A 20,741-nucleotide genomic window follows, 5' to 3' on the forward strand; every position below is an offset into this window, starting at 1 on the left:
TGGACAGGCTCCATAGTGTCAATGTCACTTTTTAAAGTGTAATGTCCAGATATGTATACAACTGTCCAAGTGTTATTTGACCAAGTACAAAACACAGCAGGAATATAACATTTTTCAATAAATGATACTTAAGATTATAGTATCTCTTTTTTGACAACTGTGTTACTCTATTGGCTTCTATTACATGTCAGTCAACTAAAATCTTCTTTCAAAAAATAAGTGTTTCTAGTCTTTTCTCTTGTCCGCCATCCTATGTGCGGTTGGATTTGCTCCTCGCCATGTCTTCTCACAAGACTTTCAGGATCAAGAGATTCCTGGCCAAGAAACAAAAGCAGAATCGTCCCATTCCCCAGTGGATTCAAATAAAAACTGGTAATAAAATCAGGTACAACTCTAAGAGAAGACATTGGAGAAGAACCAAGCTGGGTCTATAAGGAGCCTCACATATGAAGTGGCCCACACTTGTGCTATCAAGGTCAACTGTATCTTACTGCATCAGAACATCATTAGTGTCTGGAACAGCCACCTGTGTTTGATGCTCTCTCCTCTTTTCTTGATCTTTCCTCACCACTGCTCACTGTGTAGCTCAGTAATAAATATGTGAACCTTTTGTTGGAAAAAAAATAATAAGTGTTTCTATAAAGTAATAACTTCCTCATACTTGAACAGTTGGGATTTGGGTGTGAGATTTAGCATTAGTCCCTAAGTTTTCTCTTACTAAACTCAGACCAACATTACAACCTATTAGATTCTTTTTGAGTCCAGATTTTGAAATCTGGCACATTAGTTATTTCTCTTAGCTCCACAGCATCTACAAACTTAATATACATGCCACCAGAATCGTCATTTAAGTCAGTAATAAAAATGTACAGTGGCATAGTGCTGAAGATAGACTTCTATGGCATACATCTAAAGTCCCCCTCCAAGCTAACAACAATTCATTAATAAGCACATTTTGGGTATAGTAGTTCATTTCAAGTTAACCCATACTATCAAGTTAATACCATACTATCACACAGACTGTAATTCTCCATTTCATCCATAAGGAGAGCATGAATACTTACCATAAGTAATCAATCTCTCCTTAGCCTCTATCTTTAATATCATGTGATTTCTCTCCTTGAAAGTCTTCCATAATATAAAAGGATCCTTGATATCCTGGCAGTTTTCCAGTTAAACACTTAAAAGCATGATATTTTTTAATAGCCTTCTTGGCTTTAAATCCAAGAAGTAGCTCAACACTTTTGATTTTCCTTCTAATGGATTAAATTCTACATTTAGTATTAACAATTCACTGCTCCAATTTGCCCTTGAACTTTATATGAAAAACTGGTTTTGGTAGTAAATAGTATTGCCCAAATCAGCTCCAAAAAATAACTTCTAAAATATGTTACAGAGTCATCAGAAACAAAGCCTTTACACCTTCTCTCTATATATCTATTTTCTATACCTTTGAGACACTAGACAATACAAAAGTAATTTTTGAATTAACATAGGAAAATAAACTGAGGGAAGATCATATTAGCACTGGAGGAAAGATCCAAGAATCATTAACTGCAAAAATGATCTCCAAGAGAAGCAAGATAAAGTGGAAAATTCTGGGGACTTCCCTGGTGCTCCAGTGGTAAAGCATCCACCTTCCAACACAGGGGATGCGGGTTCCATCCCTGGTCGGGGGACTAAGATCCCACGCGCCGTGGGGCAACTAAGCCCACACCTCACAGCTACTGAGCTCCCACTCCTCAACAAGAGAGCCCGTGTGCCTCAACAAAGATCCCACGTGCTGCAACCAGACGCAGCCAAAAAAAAGTGGAAAATTCGTTGTGTATTTAAAAATAGTATAATAAATATATAATTGTTACCAATTAATTTTAAGCATCCTAGAAGCCCCAAAACATCCTATAGTCATTCAAAGTTCCACAAATCCATTGTACGTAAAGTTACTCACAAAGATTAAAGAGGGAGTTTTTCTATGACAAATGCAAGCTAAAGCCCTTGATCTACTGGTAATCTATTTCTCCCCTGCAAGGGGAGATCCTTCCTGGCTGGGTTGGTCTGGACTTCCCAAAACACCTGTAGAGCACTCTCCTTCCAATTCCACAAAAGCAAATATAACTTATTGAGAATCATTATCAAAAAAATTTTAAAGATATGCTTAATAATGGTAAGAAGTAAACAAGCAATTACAATTGGATTTGTAATGTTTTATTTCTTGAATCAAGTAGTAGTATATGGGTGTTTGTTATATTATCCTTTACAACTTATATATTCATAATAAATTAAAGATAATTGAGTCAGTATCAAAGAAAGACCAATTAGCACTCCAAACAGTGCATGCCTATCCCTTCCCTTTCAGAATCTTAACCCTGGATCTATTTTGTAGATTAAGAATTAAATGATGGCCTCACATTTTGCATATTATTACAGGTTAAGCAAATGCTTAGAATTAAGGGCAGAATTAAGAATACTAAATTTATTTCCAAAATTAATTTCTAATCTTTAAAAGTCTATATAAATGCATTTTAATGATTATACATTTATGCAAACTATTTTGTGTTCCTCTTTGTCACTTGTATATTTTATACACCAATTTCCAAAAATTTATATAGAACACATGTTAACCTTTGAAGTAGTTATGTAATATTCCATAATGTCGATATACTATGGTTTGTCACATAGTCTCTACTACCCCATTTGGAGTTATTTCATTTACTATTATAGGCATACGTCAGAGATATTGCAGGTTTGGTCCCAGACCACTGCAATAAAGTGAATATTGCAATAAAGTGAGTCATATGAATGTTTTGGTTTCCCAGTGCATATAAAAGTTATGTTTATACTATAGTCTATTTAGTGTGCAATAACATTATGTTTTAAAAAAAAAAAGTACTAACCTTAATTTAAAAGTACTTTAGGGACTTCCTGATGGTCCAGTGGTTAAGATGAGCATGGGTTCAATCCCTGCTCAGGGAACTAAGATCCCACATGCCATGTGGTGCAGCCAGAAAAATTTTTTTTTAAAAAGTACTTTATGCTAAAAAAAAAAATACTAAACATCATTTGAGCCTTCAGCAAGTTGTAATTTTGCTGATGGAGAGTTTGAAATAGTCAAAGAATTATCAAAATGTGACACAAAGACATAAAATGAGCAAACATTGTTGGCACCAATAGACTTGCTCAAATGCAGGGTTACCACAAACCTTTAATTTGTAGAAAACACAAGCAAAGTGTAATAAAACAAGGTATGCCTATATATCAAAAATTACTTTTCAAAAAATGTATGTTGCCAACCTAATATGTATTTAATATGTTGTATCCTTGGTGCTAAGATACAGCTGACCGTGACTAACCTGTCCCTGCCTTCCCAGAGATTATACTCTAGTGGAGAAGACAGATGAGAAAAATAAATAAAACAATCACAGTTTGCAATAAATGCAATGAAGCAGATAAACAAAGTACAGTCTGCCCTCCACATCCACAGGTTCCACATCCGCAATCTGCAGACCCATTTTATATAAATCCCATTTCATATAAGGGACTTGAGCATCCACAGATTTTGGTATCCCCAGGGGGTCCTGGAACCAATCCCCCACGGATACCAGAGGACAACTGTAGTGTGACAGAGAGCATCTGGGGTAGGGTTGATGTAGCCTACTTTAGAAGACATACTCTGGAAAGGGCTCTCTGAAGAGGTAACATCTAAGCTGAAACAGGAGCAAGTGAGAAGAAGCCTGAACTAGCTTTCTATGCTGCTATAACAAATTATCATAAATTGAGTGGCTTAAAACAACACAAATGAATTACCTCACAGATCTTTAAGTCAGAAGTCTGGGTAAACTAATTCCTCTGCTCTGATTTCACAATGTGGAAACCTAGGTGTCAGCCAGCCTGCGTCTTAACTTATCTTGAGGCTCTGGTAGAGAATCTACTGACAAGTTCATTCAAGTTGTTGGTTTAATTCAGTCCCTTGCACTTTTAAAGCTGAGGTCCCCATTCCCTTGCCTGCTCTCAGCTGAAGTTTGTTCTCAGCTTCTAGATGCTGACAACACTCCCTGACTAGTGGCCCCCTTGATCTTCAAAGTTAGCAACAGTGGGTCAAGTCCTTCTCAAGCTTCAAATGTCTCTAACCTGGGCTTTTGCCATATCTCTCCTGCTTCCAGCTAGGGAAAGTTCTCTGCTTTTAGGGACTCATGTGATTCCATTGGGCCCAGCCAGATAATTGAGGATAATCTCCCCATTGTAAGGCCAATACCTTTAATCACATTTGAAAGTCTCTTTTGCTATGTAATGGGTAACAGATTCCAGGTGCTAGGGACTAGGGCATGAACATTTTTGAGGGGACATTATTCTGCCTTCCACAGACTCAGACAAACACTATCCCAAGAAGAAAGGAAACAGCAAGTATAAGGCCTAAGATAGGAAAGAGCTTGGCCTGCCCAGGACAATAGCAAAAAACAAACAAACAAAAAGAACCCTGGAGCTACAGCAAAATGATGAAAGGGAAAACCATAGTAATGACACCATGCACTTCTTTATATTGATAAGAGTAACTTTTTTCCCATTTAAATTGTACAAGTTTAGAATCTATTTTGAATTTTTCAATCAATCTTAGTCATTCTAAAGCTAACAGTAGAGCATTTAGCCTCGTAACTTCTAGTCTCTTTCACTTCCCACAAAACCAAAAGTCATCAATAGTATTTTTTTCACATCTGTATGGAGAAATTTCTTCTGACATTTTTTAACCCTAAACATTTTGGTTCTTGCATACAGAATTCCTCCAATCACGGCATGTGTAAAATTTATATGTAGATATCAGGAGGCAAAAACTAAATTTAAAAAGAATTCAAACTATGAGAAAGAAATTTCATCCTCAACTCTTTTAAAAATTAAAACAAAAAACTGAATTATCTTTCTTTCCCAATGGCTTTCCACATAGACTTTCAGGGTAGTGTTTTGTGGTTAAATGTTTATAAGGAGAATTGCACCTGTGTTGTAGTCTGTTTTTAAATAAACTTGCACCTGCAGTGGCTTTTCACAGAATTGCTATTTGGGATACTACGTATTAGTCATTTGACCATTATACAGAGCTCTTCCCTCTCACCACACTACCTTCTGGGCTGGTCCTAATTTACAAACAGCCTATCTCCAAAAATTCATTTGAAAAACAACGGTTTAGGTTTCATGATAATTTTTGAGACACAATAATAAACAAGGTTTCCAGGAAACCCCTCAAACAACAAAATACTCCTTCCAATCCATTAACTCCAGTGGTCTGGTCCCTTGCTGCTTTAAGGCAATTCTAATTTATTTTCAAAGGAGACCTCTGCTCTAGTCAAATATGTCTGCTTTCCTTTTCCTATATATGATTTGCTAACTCCTGTTTCAGAATCTTTTTTACTCTGTTATTTCCTCACCATAAATTTCATTTTACTTCCTGCCAATCTTTGTCAAAAATCCTAAAATTTTTTAAACTTATTTTAGTAAGTCTTCCCTGCTTCATGTCATCCCATTCTGTTCACTCCATTACTCTGTTTCTTCATTGCTAATAAATTCATCTTATATCTCTTTATATCATTTTATACAAGTTGGCATATTACTTTCCATTTTTATCACTCTTCTTCATATGTGTACAATTTATCTCATACTAAATTAACACTTTCAAGGGACCTCCCTGGTGGTGCAATGGTTAAGACTCTGTGTTCCCAATGCAGGGCGTCCGGGTTCAATCCCTGGTCAGGGAACTAGATCCCACACGCATGCTGCAACTAAGAGTTCGCAGGCCACAACTAAGGAGCCCACATGCCACAACTAAGGAGCCCACATGCCATAAGTAAGGAGCCAGCAAGCTGCAACTAAGACCCAGTGCAACCAAATAAATAAATAAATAAATATTTTTAAAATAAAATAAAAAATAAATTAACACTTTCTAATAAAAACAAAAATAAACAAATGGGACCTGATGAAACTTAAAAGCTTTTGCACAGCAAAGGAAACCATAAACAAGATGAAAAGACAACCCTGAGAATGGGAGAAAATATTTGCAAACAAAGCAACTGACAAAGGATTAATCTCCAAAATATACAAGCAGCTCATGCAGCTCAATATCAAAAAAAAAAACAAGCCAATCCAAAAATGGGCAGAAGACCTAAACAGACATTTCTCCAAAGAAGATATACAGATTGCCAACAAACACATAAAAGGATGCTCAACATCGCTAATCATTAGAGAAATGAAAATCAAAACTACAATGAGGTATCACCTTACACCGGTCAGAATGGCCATCATCAAAAAATCTACAAACAATAAATGCTGGAGAGGGTGTGGAGAAAAGGGAACCCTCTTGCACTGCTGGTGGGAATGTAAATTGATACAGCCACTATAGAGAACAGTATAAAGGTTCCTTTAAAAACTAAAAACTAGAACTACCATATGACCCAGCAATCCCACTCCTGGCATATACCCTGAGAAAACGACAGTTCAAAAAGAGTCATTTACCAAAGAAGACATACAGGTGGCCAAGAAGCACATGGAAAGCTGCTCAACATCACTAATTATTAGAGAAATGGAAATCAAAACTACAATGAGGTATCACCTCACACCAGTTAGAATGGGCATCATCAGAAAATGTACAAACAAGAAATGCTGAAGAGGGTGTGGAGAAAAGGGAACCTTCTTGCACTGTTGGTGGGAATGTAAATTGATACAGCCACTATGGAGAACGGTATGGAGGTTCCTTAAAAAACTAAAAATAGAATTACCATATGACCCAGCAATCCCACTACTGGGCATATGCCCAGAGAAAACCGTAATTCAAAAACACACATGCACCCCAATGTTCACTGCAGCACTATTTACAATAGTCAGGACATGGAAGCAACCTAAATGTCCATTGACAGACGAATGGATAAAGAAGTTGTGGTACGTATATACGATGGAATATTACTCAGCCATAAAAAGGAACACAATTGGTTCATTTGTAGAGATGTGGATGGATCTAGAGACTGTCATACAGAGTGAAGTAAGTCAGAAAGAGAAAAACAAATATCGTATATTAACGCATATATGTGGAACCTAGAAAAATGGTACAGATGAATCGGTTTGCAGGGCAGAAATTGAGACACAGATGAAGAGAATAAACGTATGGACACCAAGGGGGGAAAGTGGCGGGTGGTGGTGTGATGAATTGAGAGATTGGGATTGACATATATACATTAATATGTATAAAATGGATAACTAATAAGAACCTGCTGTATAAAAAAATAAATCAAATTCAAAAAAAATATTTTTTTAAAAGAGTCATGTACCACAATGTTCATTGCAGTACTATTTACAATAGCCAGGGTATGCAAGCAACCTAAGTGTCCACTGACAGATAAACGGATAAAGAAGATGTGGCACATATATATATATAGACAATGGAATATTACTTAGCCATAAAAAGAAAGAAACGAAATTGAGTTATTTGTAGTGAGGTGGATGGACCTAGAGTCTGTCATACAGAGTGAAGTAAGTCAGAAAGAGAAAAACAAATACCATATGCTGACACATATATATGGAATCTAAAAATAAAACAGTTCTGATGAACCTAGGGGCAGGACAGGAATAAAGACGCAGACGTAGAGAATGGACGTGGGAATGGGAGAGGGGGAAGGGTAAGCGGGGAAGAAGTGAGAGAGTGGCATGGACATATATACACTACCAAATGTAAAATAGATAGCTAGCGGGAAGCAGCGGCATAGCACAGGGAGATCAGCTCGGTGCTTTGTGACCACCTAGAAGGGTGGGATAGGGAGGGTGGGAGGGAGACACAAGAGGGAGGGGAGGGCTTCCCTGGTGGCGCAGTGGTTGAGAGTCTGCCTGCCAATGCAGGGGACGCGGGTTCGTGCCCCGTCCGGGAAGATCCCACATGCCGCGGAGCGGCTGGGCCCGTGAGCCATGGCCGCTAAGCCTGCGCATCTGGAGCCTGTGCTCCGCAGCGGAGAGGCATAGCTGATTCACTTTGTTATACAGCAGAAACTAACACACATTGTAAAGCAATTATACTCCAATAAAGATGTTTAAAAAAAGTAAAAATAAATAAACACTTTCTAGATGCAGAGGGGGGTTCATAAAGAGCAGTAGCAATTGACACCCCATTAAAAGGATATAAGGAAGTACCAAAACGGAATTATAAAGACTCAGTTAGGAAAATGGTTAAGAAAATAAAATTTTTCTTGTTCCTAACTCTTTTACTCAGTTTTTACATCATATTTAAGTGCCATACTAAGTCTGTTTTCCCCAATAACAAGGAGAAAGCATAAATCCATAGTGAGGAATATCCAAAGAAATTTTTTTAAATATCTGATGCATTCTTTCAAGACTATTATATAATTCTTTTGTATTTCTCTCAGAGTTTCAAATAAGTTGCTTTGGCCCAAAATATGTGCAATAATTGATTATTCCCGGCTAATTTTTTTATAGCACCAATGTTTATTACAGCAGCAATAGGAAATTAATATAGCTATCTTTTTGGCTCATAATTTCCTCATATAATTGGAGGCAACCACATATTTTTATTTTAAAAATTTAAAAATAAATTTTAAATTTATTTTCTCTTTATGATACTGAAATAAAGTTGCCATTATAGCAAATGTGTATATGTGGCCTGCAAGACCAATGCTGCTTACCTGGTCCTTAATTCAAATGATCATTCATTCATTTTTTCTTTCTCTCAAGTATCTATTGGCATCAACTCTATGTGGCAGGGATACAAGTGAACAAAATAGGTAAGACCCTTGATCAAATGGGTTTACATGATGACGACAACAAAGTGCGATAGGAGCACAGATGTTGGGAGAGAGGTAGGCAGGGTCAAGGAAAGGTTCCCAGAGGAAGCAATATCTACGCTGAGATTGAAAGATGAGTAGAAGTAGGGCAAAAATGGGAGGACTATGGTCTAGGAATAAATAAAACACTGACAATTTGGAGTTGAGAGAAAACATGACTATTGAAGGAAATGAAAGTTCAGTACGGCAGTATGAGTCCAGAGACTATATATTTCATATGTTTCAACACACTTACCCTTAAGCACCTACTACAGTGCTGTGTGCTGTGCAAAATTAAAATAGTTTACATGGATGTAAACTTAGCATTATTGTATGATATGGTTGTAATGATTTTGTATAGATAACTATATTATACTTGATTATTAAATATCTTCATTCAATTCAGCTCTTTAGCAACATGAAACAAATTTTAAATATAACATCACAATATTATCAGTGATTTATACTTATATGAAAGGAAACAAGTAATGTGTTCACTGTTACTTTAAATATTGCATAATAGAACATTAATTGTACAGTTAGTAATCACAACGTGAAGTAATGCTCTGATACGGCAGTGTAAACAAAAATAAGTTGAAGTAAACAAAGTAATTTATAGTGAATAAACAATTTTACCAAAATCATAGAAGAAAAAAAACAACACAGAATAAACCTGCCCAAAAATAATCAATGAAGGAACAATAGATCAATCTCTGAATGATATCCTCTAATTATACTTTATGACTATATTTGCCTGTACTCTGAACAAATCTACTCAATTCATGCTTTCCCAAGCCCTAAAATAAAACTGGAGAGATGCAATATGGCTGATGCCTCCTGATTCTCCTATTTTTCTGCCATTATATTGGCTGAAATTGATACCATATCTCTGAGTAATCTTAGTCTATAAATCTGAGGGTTCAAGTTTTTTCAGTACGTATTGAAACAGAAATGCATATGTCTCTGGGCATAAGTTTTTCATTGTGATAAAATGTAGACTAAGAGACAGTATAATAAAATAGTTTTAAAAAAATAACTTCAGATTGAGACAGACTTGGGTTTAACAACCAGTTATATAACCTCAGGCAAATTACTTCACATCTCTGAGCCTCATCTGTGAAAAGAGGATAATAATGGTACCCTCATCATAGATATATTGTGAGAATTAAATATGATAATATACTTAAGACACCTAGTAGAGTGCCTGATATGTAATTAGTATCTCCCCAAATATTCAATGTTATTGACAACAGCAAGTAGAGAAAGCCCAGACAGGGACTAAAACTTCTGAACATGATAAAAATGAGAGATGAGCACACATGAAAGCTTTATTCAGATGTATTTTTTGTTATTGTTGTTTTTAGTAATTTTTCATGGCTTAGTTTTACAGGGTAAGTTTAGAGGTCTTAAACTTGAATAGGTTTAAAATTACATACTTAATTGCATGTAGCTCATTTATTAATCCAAACCTTTTAAATTTCACACTTGATGATAGTCTTATAACTGTAGTGGCAGGCAGGTAGTATATCCCTTCTGTTCGACTAATTCATGCATGCTAGCTACTTACGTAAAAACAACTCCAAACCATATTTTGTTTTTTAGTTAAATAGCAAATATAGTCTCATGTTCCAGCTAAATGTGGAAGACACCCAAATCTCTTGCTCTAGTTCATATTCTCCCCCCAAGCTTCAGAACCATATATCCTACTGTCTAGAAGAGATTAGACACTTAAACCCCTTCACAGACACCTCAAAGGCACAATGTCCAAAACTTATTTTTCTGTTTCCTCACCCCTGCTAACCTCTTTCCTCCTGAGTTTTCTTAGTGGAGTGTACCATCATCCACTCAGTTGTCCAAGAAAACCTGTGAGTCACTTTAACTCCTCACCTCCTCATCCTTAATCAGACACTGAGTCCTGTAATACCATCGCTTAAATAGCTGTTAATCTGTGTACTTCTTATATTTTTGTTTCCAGGGCCCTAGTTTAGACACTAAAATTCTTCACCTAGATGACTGTAACAGCCTCACACTAACTTCCTCTCTATAATCTTACCTCTTCCCGCCAATCCTCTAATCTTGTGCTGTTTAAAACCCCCCAATGGTTCCCCTTTGCTCCTAGCATAAAGTCTAAGTTATCCCTTAATATCAAAAATAGATATAGGGCTTCCCTGGTGGTGCAGTGGTTTAGAGTCCGCCTGCCGATGCAGGGGACGCGGGTTCGTGCCCCGGTCCGGGAAGATCCCACATACCGCGGAGCGGCTGGGCTCGTGAGCCATGGGCGCTGAGCCTACGCGTCCGGAGCCTGTGCTCCGCAACGGGAGAGGCCACAACAGTGAGAGGCCCGCGTACCGCAAAAAAAAAAAAAAAAAAAAAAAATAGATATAGATCAGTCACATTTTCAGACTCATTATATTTTTAAGTTATTTTTACTAACTTCTAATACCTTATTGAAATTTAAGAGAACTCGATTTAACCCTCATTATTTGATTAGCTATTTATCGGTACTTACTATGTAACTGTATCAGATATTATAAAGGTTACAGAGATGAATGGTGATATATCTGGCAGAAAATATAAAACAAGTATATAAATAGTCTCAACACAATGGGGAAAATGTTTTAAAATCCCAAAATAGGACCTACATACACATTTTTCCAAAGAATTCATACAGATGGCCAACAGGCATATGAAAGGATTCTCAACATCGCTAATTATTAGAGAAATGCAAATCAAAACCACAATTAGGTGTCACCTCACACCAGTCAGAATGGCTACCATCAAAAAGTTTACAAATAAATGCTGGAGAGGGTGTGGAGAAAAGGGAACACTGTAGGTAGGAATGTAAATTGGGGTAGCCACCATGGAAAACAGTATGGAGGTTCCTAAAAAAACTAAAAATAGAGCTACCATTTGATCCAGCAATCCCACTCCTGGGTATATACCCAGAAAAGATGAACACTCTAATTTGAAAAGATACATGCACCCCAATGTTCATACCAGCACTACTTAACAATAGCCAAGACACGGAAACAACCCAAGTGCCCATCAGCAGACAACTGGCTTAAGAAGATGTGGTGTGTGGTGTGGTGTGGTGTGGTGTGTGTGTGTAGACACACCCACAGTGGAATAGTATGCAGCCATAAAAAAGAATGAAATATTCCCATTTGCAGCAACATGGATGGACCTAGAGAATGTTACACGTAGTGAAGTGAGTCAGACAGAGACATACAAATACTATATGACATCACTTGTATGTAGAATCTAAAAAATAATACAAATGAATCTATATACAAAACAGAAACAGACTCACAGACATAGAAAGCAAGCTTATGGTTACCAAAGGGGAGAGGGAGAGAGGGACAAATTAGTAGTATGGGATTAACAGATACAAACGACTATAAATAAAAGAGATAAGCAATAAGGATTTACTGCATGGTACAAGGAATTATATTCAATATCTTGTACTAACATATAATGGAATATAATCTGAAAAAAATAACTGAATCACTTTGCTGTATACATGAAACTAACACAATAATGTAAGTCAACTATACTTCCATTTAAAAAAAAAATCCTAACATAGGAAGAGTTAAAGGGCTATTAGATGCCAAAGGAAGGAAACATATCAGAGAATACAGCCTTGAGAAGATATGATTTTAGCTGGGCCTTGAAGGCCATCTAAGAATTGAGATGTGGGGCAGCATAAGCAAAGGCCAAGGGAAGGAAATCTTAAAAAGAGAAAAAGAACAATGTGCATTTTAGTTTTAACTACAATGTAGAGTTCCTCAATGAAAGTAGTAGGACAGCAGCTAGAAAAATAAGTTGGGGCCAGATATAGGCAGGCCATGAATATTAGGATAAGAGGGCTTTATACTGTAGAGAATGAGGGATGACTAAAGAGAAAAAAATTACGTGAACTGTTTCAAAAGACCTTCACCATCAAAGTACAATTATCACTGAATCAACAGTTATATGTATAATTGTATCTACAAGGTTCCTCATGACAAGAAAAAACAAAAAGGGGTTAAAATAATGTTTAGAAAATAATTGTGCAGTATTTAGTTGAATTAGAGTTTGGAAGAGAAAGTAGTGTCACAATTTCATTAAATTCTTCATTTTGTAATTAAAACTACCAAACCTAGTCATTTTTAATTAAAAGCTTACAAGGGTTCATATGCTTATCTCATACTTCAGTATAAGTTCTATATTTTACTTCCAAATCACGTTTAGGATTTTTGTGTCTTTAAATAGATACACACCCTAGTTGCAAAAAGAATCAATAACTTACTGGTTTCAGAGTAAGTGGTTTCTGACAGAAATGAAAGCAGATGGCAACTATGCTTCATCTTTTCTATTTTCTTTCTTACACCTAAAAATAATCCTTCTTTTTTTGTACCTAAAAGTAGTTCAAGGAGTTTCCGTGAGGTATATTAAATTATCTAAATAGGTTGATCACTTTTAACACCAAGAATACATCTTCCCATTATTACTCTCATATCAAATTATTTTAACTATTATTACTTCTTCTGAACATTAAACAAAAAAAAAACACTACCTCTTTGACAAATTCAGTCATCATAACCTAGTCTGTGACACTGGGATGAAAGGCAAATACACATTTAATTATTAGCTTAAGTTCACAAAAGCCATATATCAAATATTTCAGTTTTTAAATGTTACTTAAAAAAAAAACAAAAAACAAACCTGTGCTGATGACCAGAGCAGTACAAAAGACATTGCAATTCATTGTTAAAGGCTACTATTTTGTATGCTGACACTGCGTTTAGAAACATATTTTCTCAAATACTGGCCTAGATTCTAGGGATTTAAAAAATAACAGCTTGGATCCAGCCTTAATGGGGCTTATACACTTAATGGAGGGAAAGCAGTAAGTATAAATAGAGATCTGAAGCATGGAAATGCAAAAGAGGAAGTTCTTCATCCTGTCTGAGGAGACAAGGAAAGGCTTTTAAGGTGACATTTAAAATTAGTTTTGGAATTCCCTGGTGGTCCAATGGTTAAGACTCCGAGGTTCCAATTCAGGGGACACGGGATGGATCCCTCTTCAGGAAATTAAGCTCCCACGTGGCCAAAAAAAAAAAAACTAGCCTTAAATGATGAGTAAGAATTCTCTAGAAAGCATAGAAGAAAACAACATGTGTAAAGGAAAGGCAGCAAGAAAAAGCATAGCCTGTACCAGGTTAAGGAGGAACCTGGTAGATACAATTATTTTTATATTAATTATTGATACAATGATAACTGTAGTTTTGATGGTGAAGCTTTTTGAAACACAACCCACATAAATTTTTTTTCTAGTCAGCCCTCAGTTGCTACACAATAAAGGCTTTAGCTCTTAGCCTAATATATACATCTATTGTACATATGTTGTGTACATATACAAGGCTATGCCGTACATAGTAGCAGTGAGAGTGTGGTAGGAGGTAAAGCTTAAGCTGTATGCAGGAGTCAGGTCATAAGGAATATAAACTTGATCCTATAGATGTTGGGAAGCTTTTAAAGGACTTTAAGTTAGAGACGTATATGGTCATTTTTTGTCTGCTTATTTGTTTTGTTTTTTGTTTTGTTTTCCTTATTTTTAATTGAACCTCAGATGCAAACAGTTAATCATTCTCCTCAGTTCCTGGCACATTATCATTATTGGTCCATGGAAAGTATTGATACCTCTCCTATTTCCTCTAATCTCCAAGCCTCATCCCATTCTTTGCTCCTCCATAAGCAACTGTTCTTTTGTAGTTAATGCACATTATTTTGTTTGTATATGTTCTTACAAAATGTGTGCTGCTGTATTGTTGTACACATTGTATTACATATCTCATTTTTTTTACTTTTGTTCTTAAGCACATTGCTTTTAAGATCCATTCATGTTGATATGTGGATATATAATCCACTTTCCAATTATTGCATAGTTAAGATGACCATATACTTTATCATCTAAATCATAAAAGTAAAAGGGTTGCTATTAATAATTACACTAGAATAACAAGTTCAACAAGACTGTACTAAGCAAACTAAGCTGTATGGTCACTTTATGCTCCTAAATTCCATGCTGTTCACCCATGACATTTATTGATCTGATCTTCCAGGGATGGACATCCAGGTTGTCTCCAACACCCTGCTATCAATAATAGCTTTTCAAACAGCCTCATACAGGTCCCATTATGGACCTGTGTGAGAATTTAACCAAAAAGATGTCTGTAGTGATTTGCAACTTTTTTACATAAGGAAGTATGAGAACACTGAAAAGATGAGCAAAGAAACAGAGGAGGAAATCGCAAAGCAACGTCTGGGGAATAAAGAGTGGTAGAGCATTTAAGTTAGAATGGAAGATTTTAGTAGGGAGGTAATGAAAGGTATGGCGAGAAAGGTTGCTTTGAGGCAAAACTGTGGGAGGGCCATGTATGTTGTGAACTTTATCTTGACAGTAATGGAGAGTCATTGAAGCATTTTGAGCAAGGGTGTGGGATGAGGGAAATGGTATTCTAGGAAGATTTACCTGATGATGCTGAATCAAATGTATAGCAGAGACTGGAAATGAAAAGACCTATTAAGGGAATATTTGAAAGCCAATATAGTACAGTAGTTAGCTATAGTACAGTGTGAATTCCAAAGCCAGACTGTCTGGGTTCAAATCTAGTTCTACCATTTACCAGTCTTAAGACCTCGTTTAAACTCCATGTGCCTCAGTTTCCTAAATTAGAGATTATCATAGTACTTCCTCATAGGGTTAAATGTCAAGAGCTTATAACAGTACTGGAACATAATAACTACTCTCAATGTTAGCTATTATTATTGCTGCAAGTCCAGAAGAAACTGAGATCAGTTTAAGCTAATCTGGCGGTAGAATATCTTAAACAACTTGAACTCATGCCCTGAAGAAAGTATCCTAATATCACCTAGTGTGTCATTCATGAACCCCACCTCTACAGTAAGAAAATCCTACAAGAGGCTTAGAATAAGGCAAAAAGGGTATTCTAAAAAAAACGAAAAAAAAGAAAAGAAACCTGTTGGCTCTCATTATGTGTAGTGTGCTAACTCCTGAGCAGGCATCACAATAATGTAATAAAGATTCAAGTTGATAATACATTATAGTTGCCACAAAAATAATGGTTAAATGTTATTTAATATTTGTGCATTTTCTCTGGGGACTCTTTCTTTTTAATTGGCATAGGCTTATAATATAATAAAGCATTAATCTGTCTTTCCAGCAATAAATTTTTTTTTTTTTTTTTTTGGCGGTGCGGCATGCTGGATCTTAGTTCCCCAAACAGGGATCAAACCCGCGCCCCCTGCAGTGGAAGTGATCAGTCCCAACCACTGGACCACCAGGTAAGTCACGGCAATACAAATTTTTAAGAAAACAATTTCCTCAACAAATGGCAAATAATTCCAAGATTAGGCTATGGAAGATTAGACTATGGGAGCTGCTGGAATGGAAGAACTAACTTCTGAACTGTTCATCAAAAAGATCTGAGAATGTTAGAATACAACACTCTCTGAATATGCACTGGTTACTGCAACTTTATTTTAAATAGTTAGGAAATGTAATGTATAGTATAAACCAAATAATATTAGAGGAATGTGATCATTCCATTAAAAATATCCAAAATATTTTTCTACCTTCTCTATAACAGTATACGCATTTTGTTAAGTATGACTACAAATTCTCAAATAATTAGCAATAAAAACGAACAGAAAAATTGAGATTTACATGCCTAAGTAAAACTTAATGCTTACATATAATGTAAATTTAATACATTTAAAGCATGGATCTAATCACAGTCTCAGCTTAAATGCAACATTCTTTAAGCAACATTTCCAGAACAAAATCCAGAGACGATCTCTCACCTCTGATCTCTCACAGCACTGGGTTTACCTCACACTGCCTTGTATTTTAGTATAATCTGTATGCATGTCTTCTTTTCTACCTGATTAGAAGAGACTGTGGCTAATTCACCTTTAGATCTACTACAGCATGTAGCATTCTGCTACAATTAATAAGCAGTTAATATTTGAATGACAAAACCTATTAAAATTTACATTCAAAAATGAATTCTGGGCTTACCATCAGAACATAAGACTTTTACCCACACCTTTTCTATTCTTTAAATTGTATTTCCTAAAATCTTGTAAAGGTTTTTTAATGCTTAAGATAACTTTTAACACTTTAAAAATATTTAGTTCAAAATACCATTTTTCTAAAAAATTGTACTATTTTTCATAATCTAATGACACTGCACTTTCTGCAAAGAACTTGTATGTCGCCATTAATTTTAGCAACTTATCAAAAGTTCAGCTTTCAACTACCCACATCTGAAGGTGTCATAATACCTAACATATATAATGAATATGAACCTATCATATGTAATGTCTGAAAACTTAAACCCTGAATTACTCTAAGATTGCAGGGCAGTCCTTTCACACTTCTAGACCTAGAAATACTTCTAAAGACAAATTTGACTGATTTTTCCCTTATTACCACCCTCCTCTTCAAACACTTTCATCTGAGCTCTTGGTTTCTTTCATCCACCCAGCTTAGCCTATGCTCTGGAAAAGGTCTGAAACTCATTCACATTGAATTAGCAAAGGACTGATAACAGCTGAATGTGAGGGCCTGGTGTGGGAGCCCTACCCCAGGTTTCTGTGCTCGATTTGCTAATGTAACCTTCCCAAGTCTTTGTTTCCACATGTATACAATGAAGATACTGGAATTGGAATTCATGACTCCTAAAATCCATTCCAGCTCAGGTTATCTCCCTTAAGGATGTTCGCAGCCTTATGCATTATTCATTCCCTCCGTTTATGGAGCACCTGAAACAGATAATCAAATACTGCAATTTCAATACTTATTCATTAAACAAATCTTCATTGAACACTTACTCTGTGCCAGACACTGTATTGCGTGCTTGCAATATCATAGTTCGTTGAGGTCTACTAGGTGATACAGAAGAACTGAGGAAAAGACTAAGGGAATTAAAGACGAGATCAAAGAGGTGATGCTTAGACTGTCTCTTCAATACAGCAGAAATTTCCCGTATTTGGGCGGGAGTACTCAACACTTTAGTGTTTAGTAAAGGGGGATGGATGGCGTGTACAAAAAGCGATGTAAAAAGGCAGGTTGAGTATTTTCAGCAGCTGGGTAACACAGGACAAGTGTTCCCTGTACTCACCCCAATTATAATCAGGCACGTTTTGCATGATGACTTGATTAACACGTGCCCCCAGCTAGACCACAAGTTCCACCACTGCAGAACAGCGTCTGCTTTCGCCCACCACTGTTCTCCCAAAGCCTAGCACGCTGCCCTGTGCTTATTAAGTGTTGAACAATTCATGAAGCGTCCGCCCTTGAGAGTTAAAATGTGCCATTTCCAAAATATCTTGAAGAATGAACCTCTTCCACTAAAAAGGCAGAGAAATCGCGGTGTCTTCTGCAGCCTACTTGAGCTCCTCGGAAAGAAGCGAACTCTAGAGCGCGGCTCTGCTTTCCCACCGTCACCCCTCAGAAACTCCTCAGGGACACAAATCCCATGAAGTCGCCGAGCCCTGCGGAAAGGGAGCTGAAGGCGGGCTACTACCCGCCCGGCGGCCCGGCCTGCGCTTTCCCGGACGCCCGCGCCAGGATTCCAGAGCGCAGTGGCGCCGCTGCCGCCTCAGGCTACGGGGCCCAGAAATGTCATATTTGGACGTTGCTGAGACAACAATAACCTGATTAACTTCCAGACGGATAGGCAGAGAAGATAAAACAATTCCAGTAAACAAAGAAATCTTCTACACTTGGACTCGGCTCCAGGCCGGTGACAACCGGTACGGAAGCAGGACAACTCACCGCACCGCCCCGGGACCTCTCCTAGGCGTGGAGGTAAAGCGCCCTCCAATGGTTACCGCGACATCACCTCGCGGTTCACCAGGCCATCCCCCTAGCGACGCCCAGCCTCGCGAGAGCAAGAACTGGGTTAAAGGGCTCTACGGAACTGAACTTCCTATACCTATTGTTCCTACACGGAAAGGCCTGAAGGACCAACCGGAAGTCCTGGTTCAAACGCCACACAGAGAGCATCCTGGGGGCCGGAAGGAGGTGGAAACTCCTGCATCCTACTGGAGTGCCCGCAGACGCGCATGGTAAGAGAGCGCGTAGCTGTTATAGAGGCTTGTTGCTGGAGCGCGTGGCTCGTGCGCGGAAGTCAGAGGTGACCGAAAGCCAGACGTCGCTGTAGAAGCTGACACTGCGAGCTATGGTGGGGCGATCCCGGCGGCGCGGAGCGGCCAAGTGGGCAGCTGTGCGAGCTAAGGCAGGTCGCGACCCAGCGGACGAAAATGATGACAATTTGGAATCTCCTCCCTCACCAGCGGACTCCAGCTACTACCAAGATAAGGTAGATGATTTCCATGAGGCCCGATCTCGGGCTGCCTTGGCTAAGGGGTGGAGCGAAGTGGAGAGTGGGGCCGAGGAGGAGGATGGCGATGAGGAGGAGGTTCTTGCCCTAGATATCGCCGATGAGGACGATGAAGATGAAGAGAGTGCGGGGAATGAGGAGGATGACGATGATGATGGTGGGAGCTCCATGCAGAGTGAGGCTGAGGCCTCGGTGGATCCCAGTTTGTCGTGGGGTCAGAGGAAAAAACTTTACTACGACACGGACTATGGTTCCAAGTCCCGAGGCCGGCAGAGTCAACAAGAAGTAGAGGAAGAGGAAAGAGAGGAGGAAGAGGAGGCACAGCTCATTCAGCGGCGTTTAGCCCAAGCTCTGCAAGAGGACGATTTTGGAGTTACCTGGGTGGAGGCCTTTGCAAAACCAGTACCTCGGGTAAATGAGGTTGAGACACGGGTCGTGAAGGATTTGGCGAAAGTTTCAGTGAGAGAGAAGCTGAAGATGCTGCGAAAGGAATCGCCAGAGCTCTTGGAGCTGATAGATGACCTGAAAGTTAAGTTGACAGAGGTGAAGGATGAGCTGGAGCCATTGCTACAGTTGGTGGAGCAAAAGATCATTCCACCTGGAAAAGGAAGCCAATACCTGAGGACCAAATACAACCTCTATTTGAACTACTGCTCCAACATCAGTTTTTATCTGATCCTGAAAGCTAGGAGAGTCCCTGCACATGGACATCCTGTCATAGAAAGGCTTGTTACCTACCGAAATTTGATCAACAAGCTGTCATTTGTGGATCAGAAGCTGTCCTCTGAGATTCGTCATCTGCTCACACTTAAAGATGATGTTGGAAAGGCAGAACTGAATCTAAAAGCAAAATCCACAAAGGCCAAGCCAAAATCTGTTTCTGCTGTTGCTGCCTCTGCTGTTACAGACCTTTCTGATGATTCTGATTTTGATGAAGCTGCACTGAAATACTATAAAGAAATAGAAGACGGACAAAAATTGAAGAGAAAGAAAGAAGATAGTACTGAAGAACAGGCTCTTGAAGTTCAAAATGCAAAGAGAGCCATTACTTATCAGATTGCTAAAAATAGGGGGCTTACACCTAGGAGAAAGAAGATTGATCGGAATCCCAGAGTGAAACACCGGGAGAAGTTCAGAAGAGCCAAAATTCGCAGAAGAGGCCAGGTTCGTGAAGTTCGTAGAGAAGAGCAACGTTATAGTGGTGAACTATCTGGCATTCGTGCAGGGGTTAAAAAGAGCATTAAGCTTAAATAAAGTTTTTGCTTAGCTTAAGTTTTTTGGCAATAATTTTGGATCAATAAATTTTTATTTTTAACTGGTGACATGATTGTATTAATATTTAATACCTAACCGTAAATTTTTAAAAGTCTGTCAATAGGGAAAATTGTTTGGGTTACTGCTTAATTTATTTGTGTTTTAATTTGGAATCAGATCACACTAAGAACTGCGGGAACAATATGAGGGTGCATGGGAAGAGAGATGGTGATGAAAAAAGTTCTCCAACATTCTGTCAAATAGTAGCCTA

The 20,741-nt window shown here is 37.9% G+C and overlaps 3 protein-coding genes across 9 annotated transcripts in view; 2 read left to right on the forward strand and 1 right to left on the reverse strand.

Annotated features, from left to right (window-relative positions):
- The window catches only part of JCHAIN (joining chain of multimeric IgA and IgM), a 35,756-nt gene extending 16,991 nt beyond the window's left edge, over positions 1-18,765 (reverse strand). The window contains exons 1-2 of one of the 7 annotated variants that reach the window (XM_067736213.1): positions 18,649-18,765; positions 492-606 (exon numbers count right to left, since the gene is read on the reverse strand). Coding sequence is in view for 2 of the 7 variants with exons in the window: in XM_067736211.1 (XP_067592312.1) it covers positions 17,455-17,560 (106 nt within the window). In the remaining 5 variants the exon portion in view is untranslated. The other 6 variants (XM_067736212.1, XM_067736214.1, XM_067736215.1 and 3 more) reach the window with 6 other exon arrangements.
- On the forward strand, positions 236-455 carry LOC137223781 (large ribosomal subunit protein eL39-like). The gene has a single exon (XM_067736219.1). It carries the CDS (start codon positions 279-281, stop codon positions 432-434), a length of 156 nt encoding a protein of 51 aa, XP_067592320.1. The 5' UTR covers positions 236-278; the 3' UTR covers positions 435-455.
- A 91-nt stretch (positions 18,766-18,856) lies between the features above and the next one.
- On the forward strand, positions 18,857-20,538 carry UTP3 (UTP3 small subunit processome component). The gene has a single exon (XM_067736207.1). It carries the CDS (start codon positions 19,055-19,057, stop codon positions 20,468-20,470), a length of 1,416 nt encoding a protein of 471 aa, XP_067592308.1. The 5' UTR covers positions 18,857-19,054; the 3' UTR covers positions 20,471-20,538.
- The last annotated feature ends 203 nt before the right edge of the window (positions 20,539-20,741 follow it).

This window comes from Pseudorca crassidens, chromosome 4 (genome assembly GCF_039906515.1).
Source record: "Pseudorca crassidens isolate mPseCra1 chromosome 4, mPseCra1.hap1, whole genome shotgun sequence".
NCBI classification, from domain to species: Eukaryota; Metazoa; Chordata; class Mammalia; order Artiodactyla; family Delphinidae; genus Pseudorca; species Pseudorca crassidens.

Bases quoted from the DNA above. Each gene is read 5' to 3' on its own strand.
- UTP3 (XM_067736207.1), top strand. From the start codon at position 19,055: ATGGTGGGGCGATCCCGGCGGCGCGGAGCGGCCAAGTGGGCAGCTGTG.
- LOC137223781 (XM_067736219.1), top strand. From the start codon at position 279: ATGTCTTCTCACAAGACTTTCAGGATCAAGAGATTCCTGGCCAAGAAA.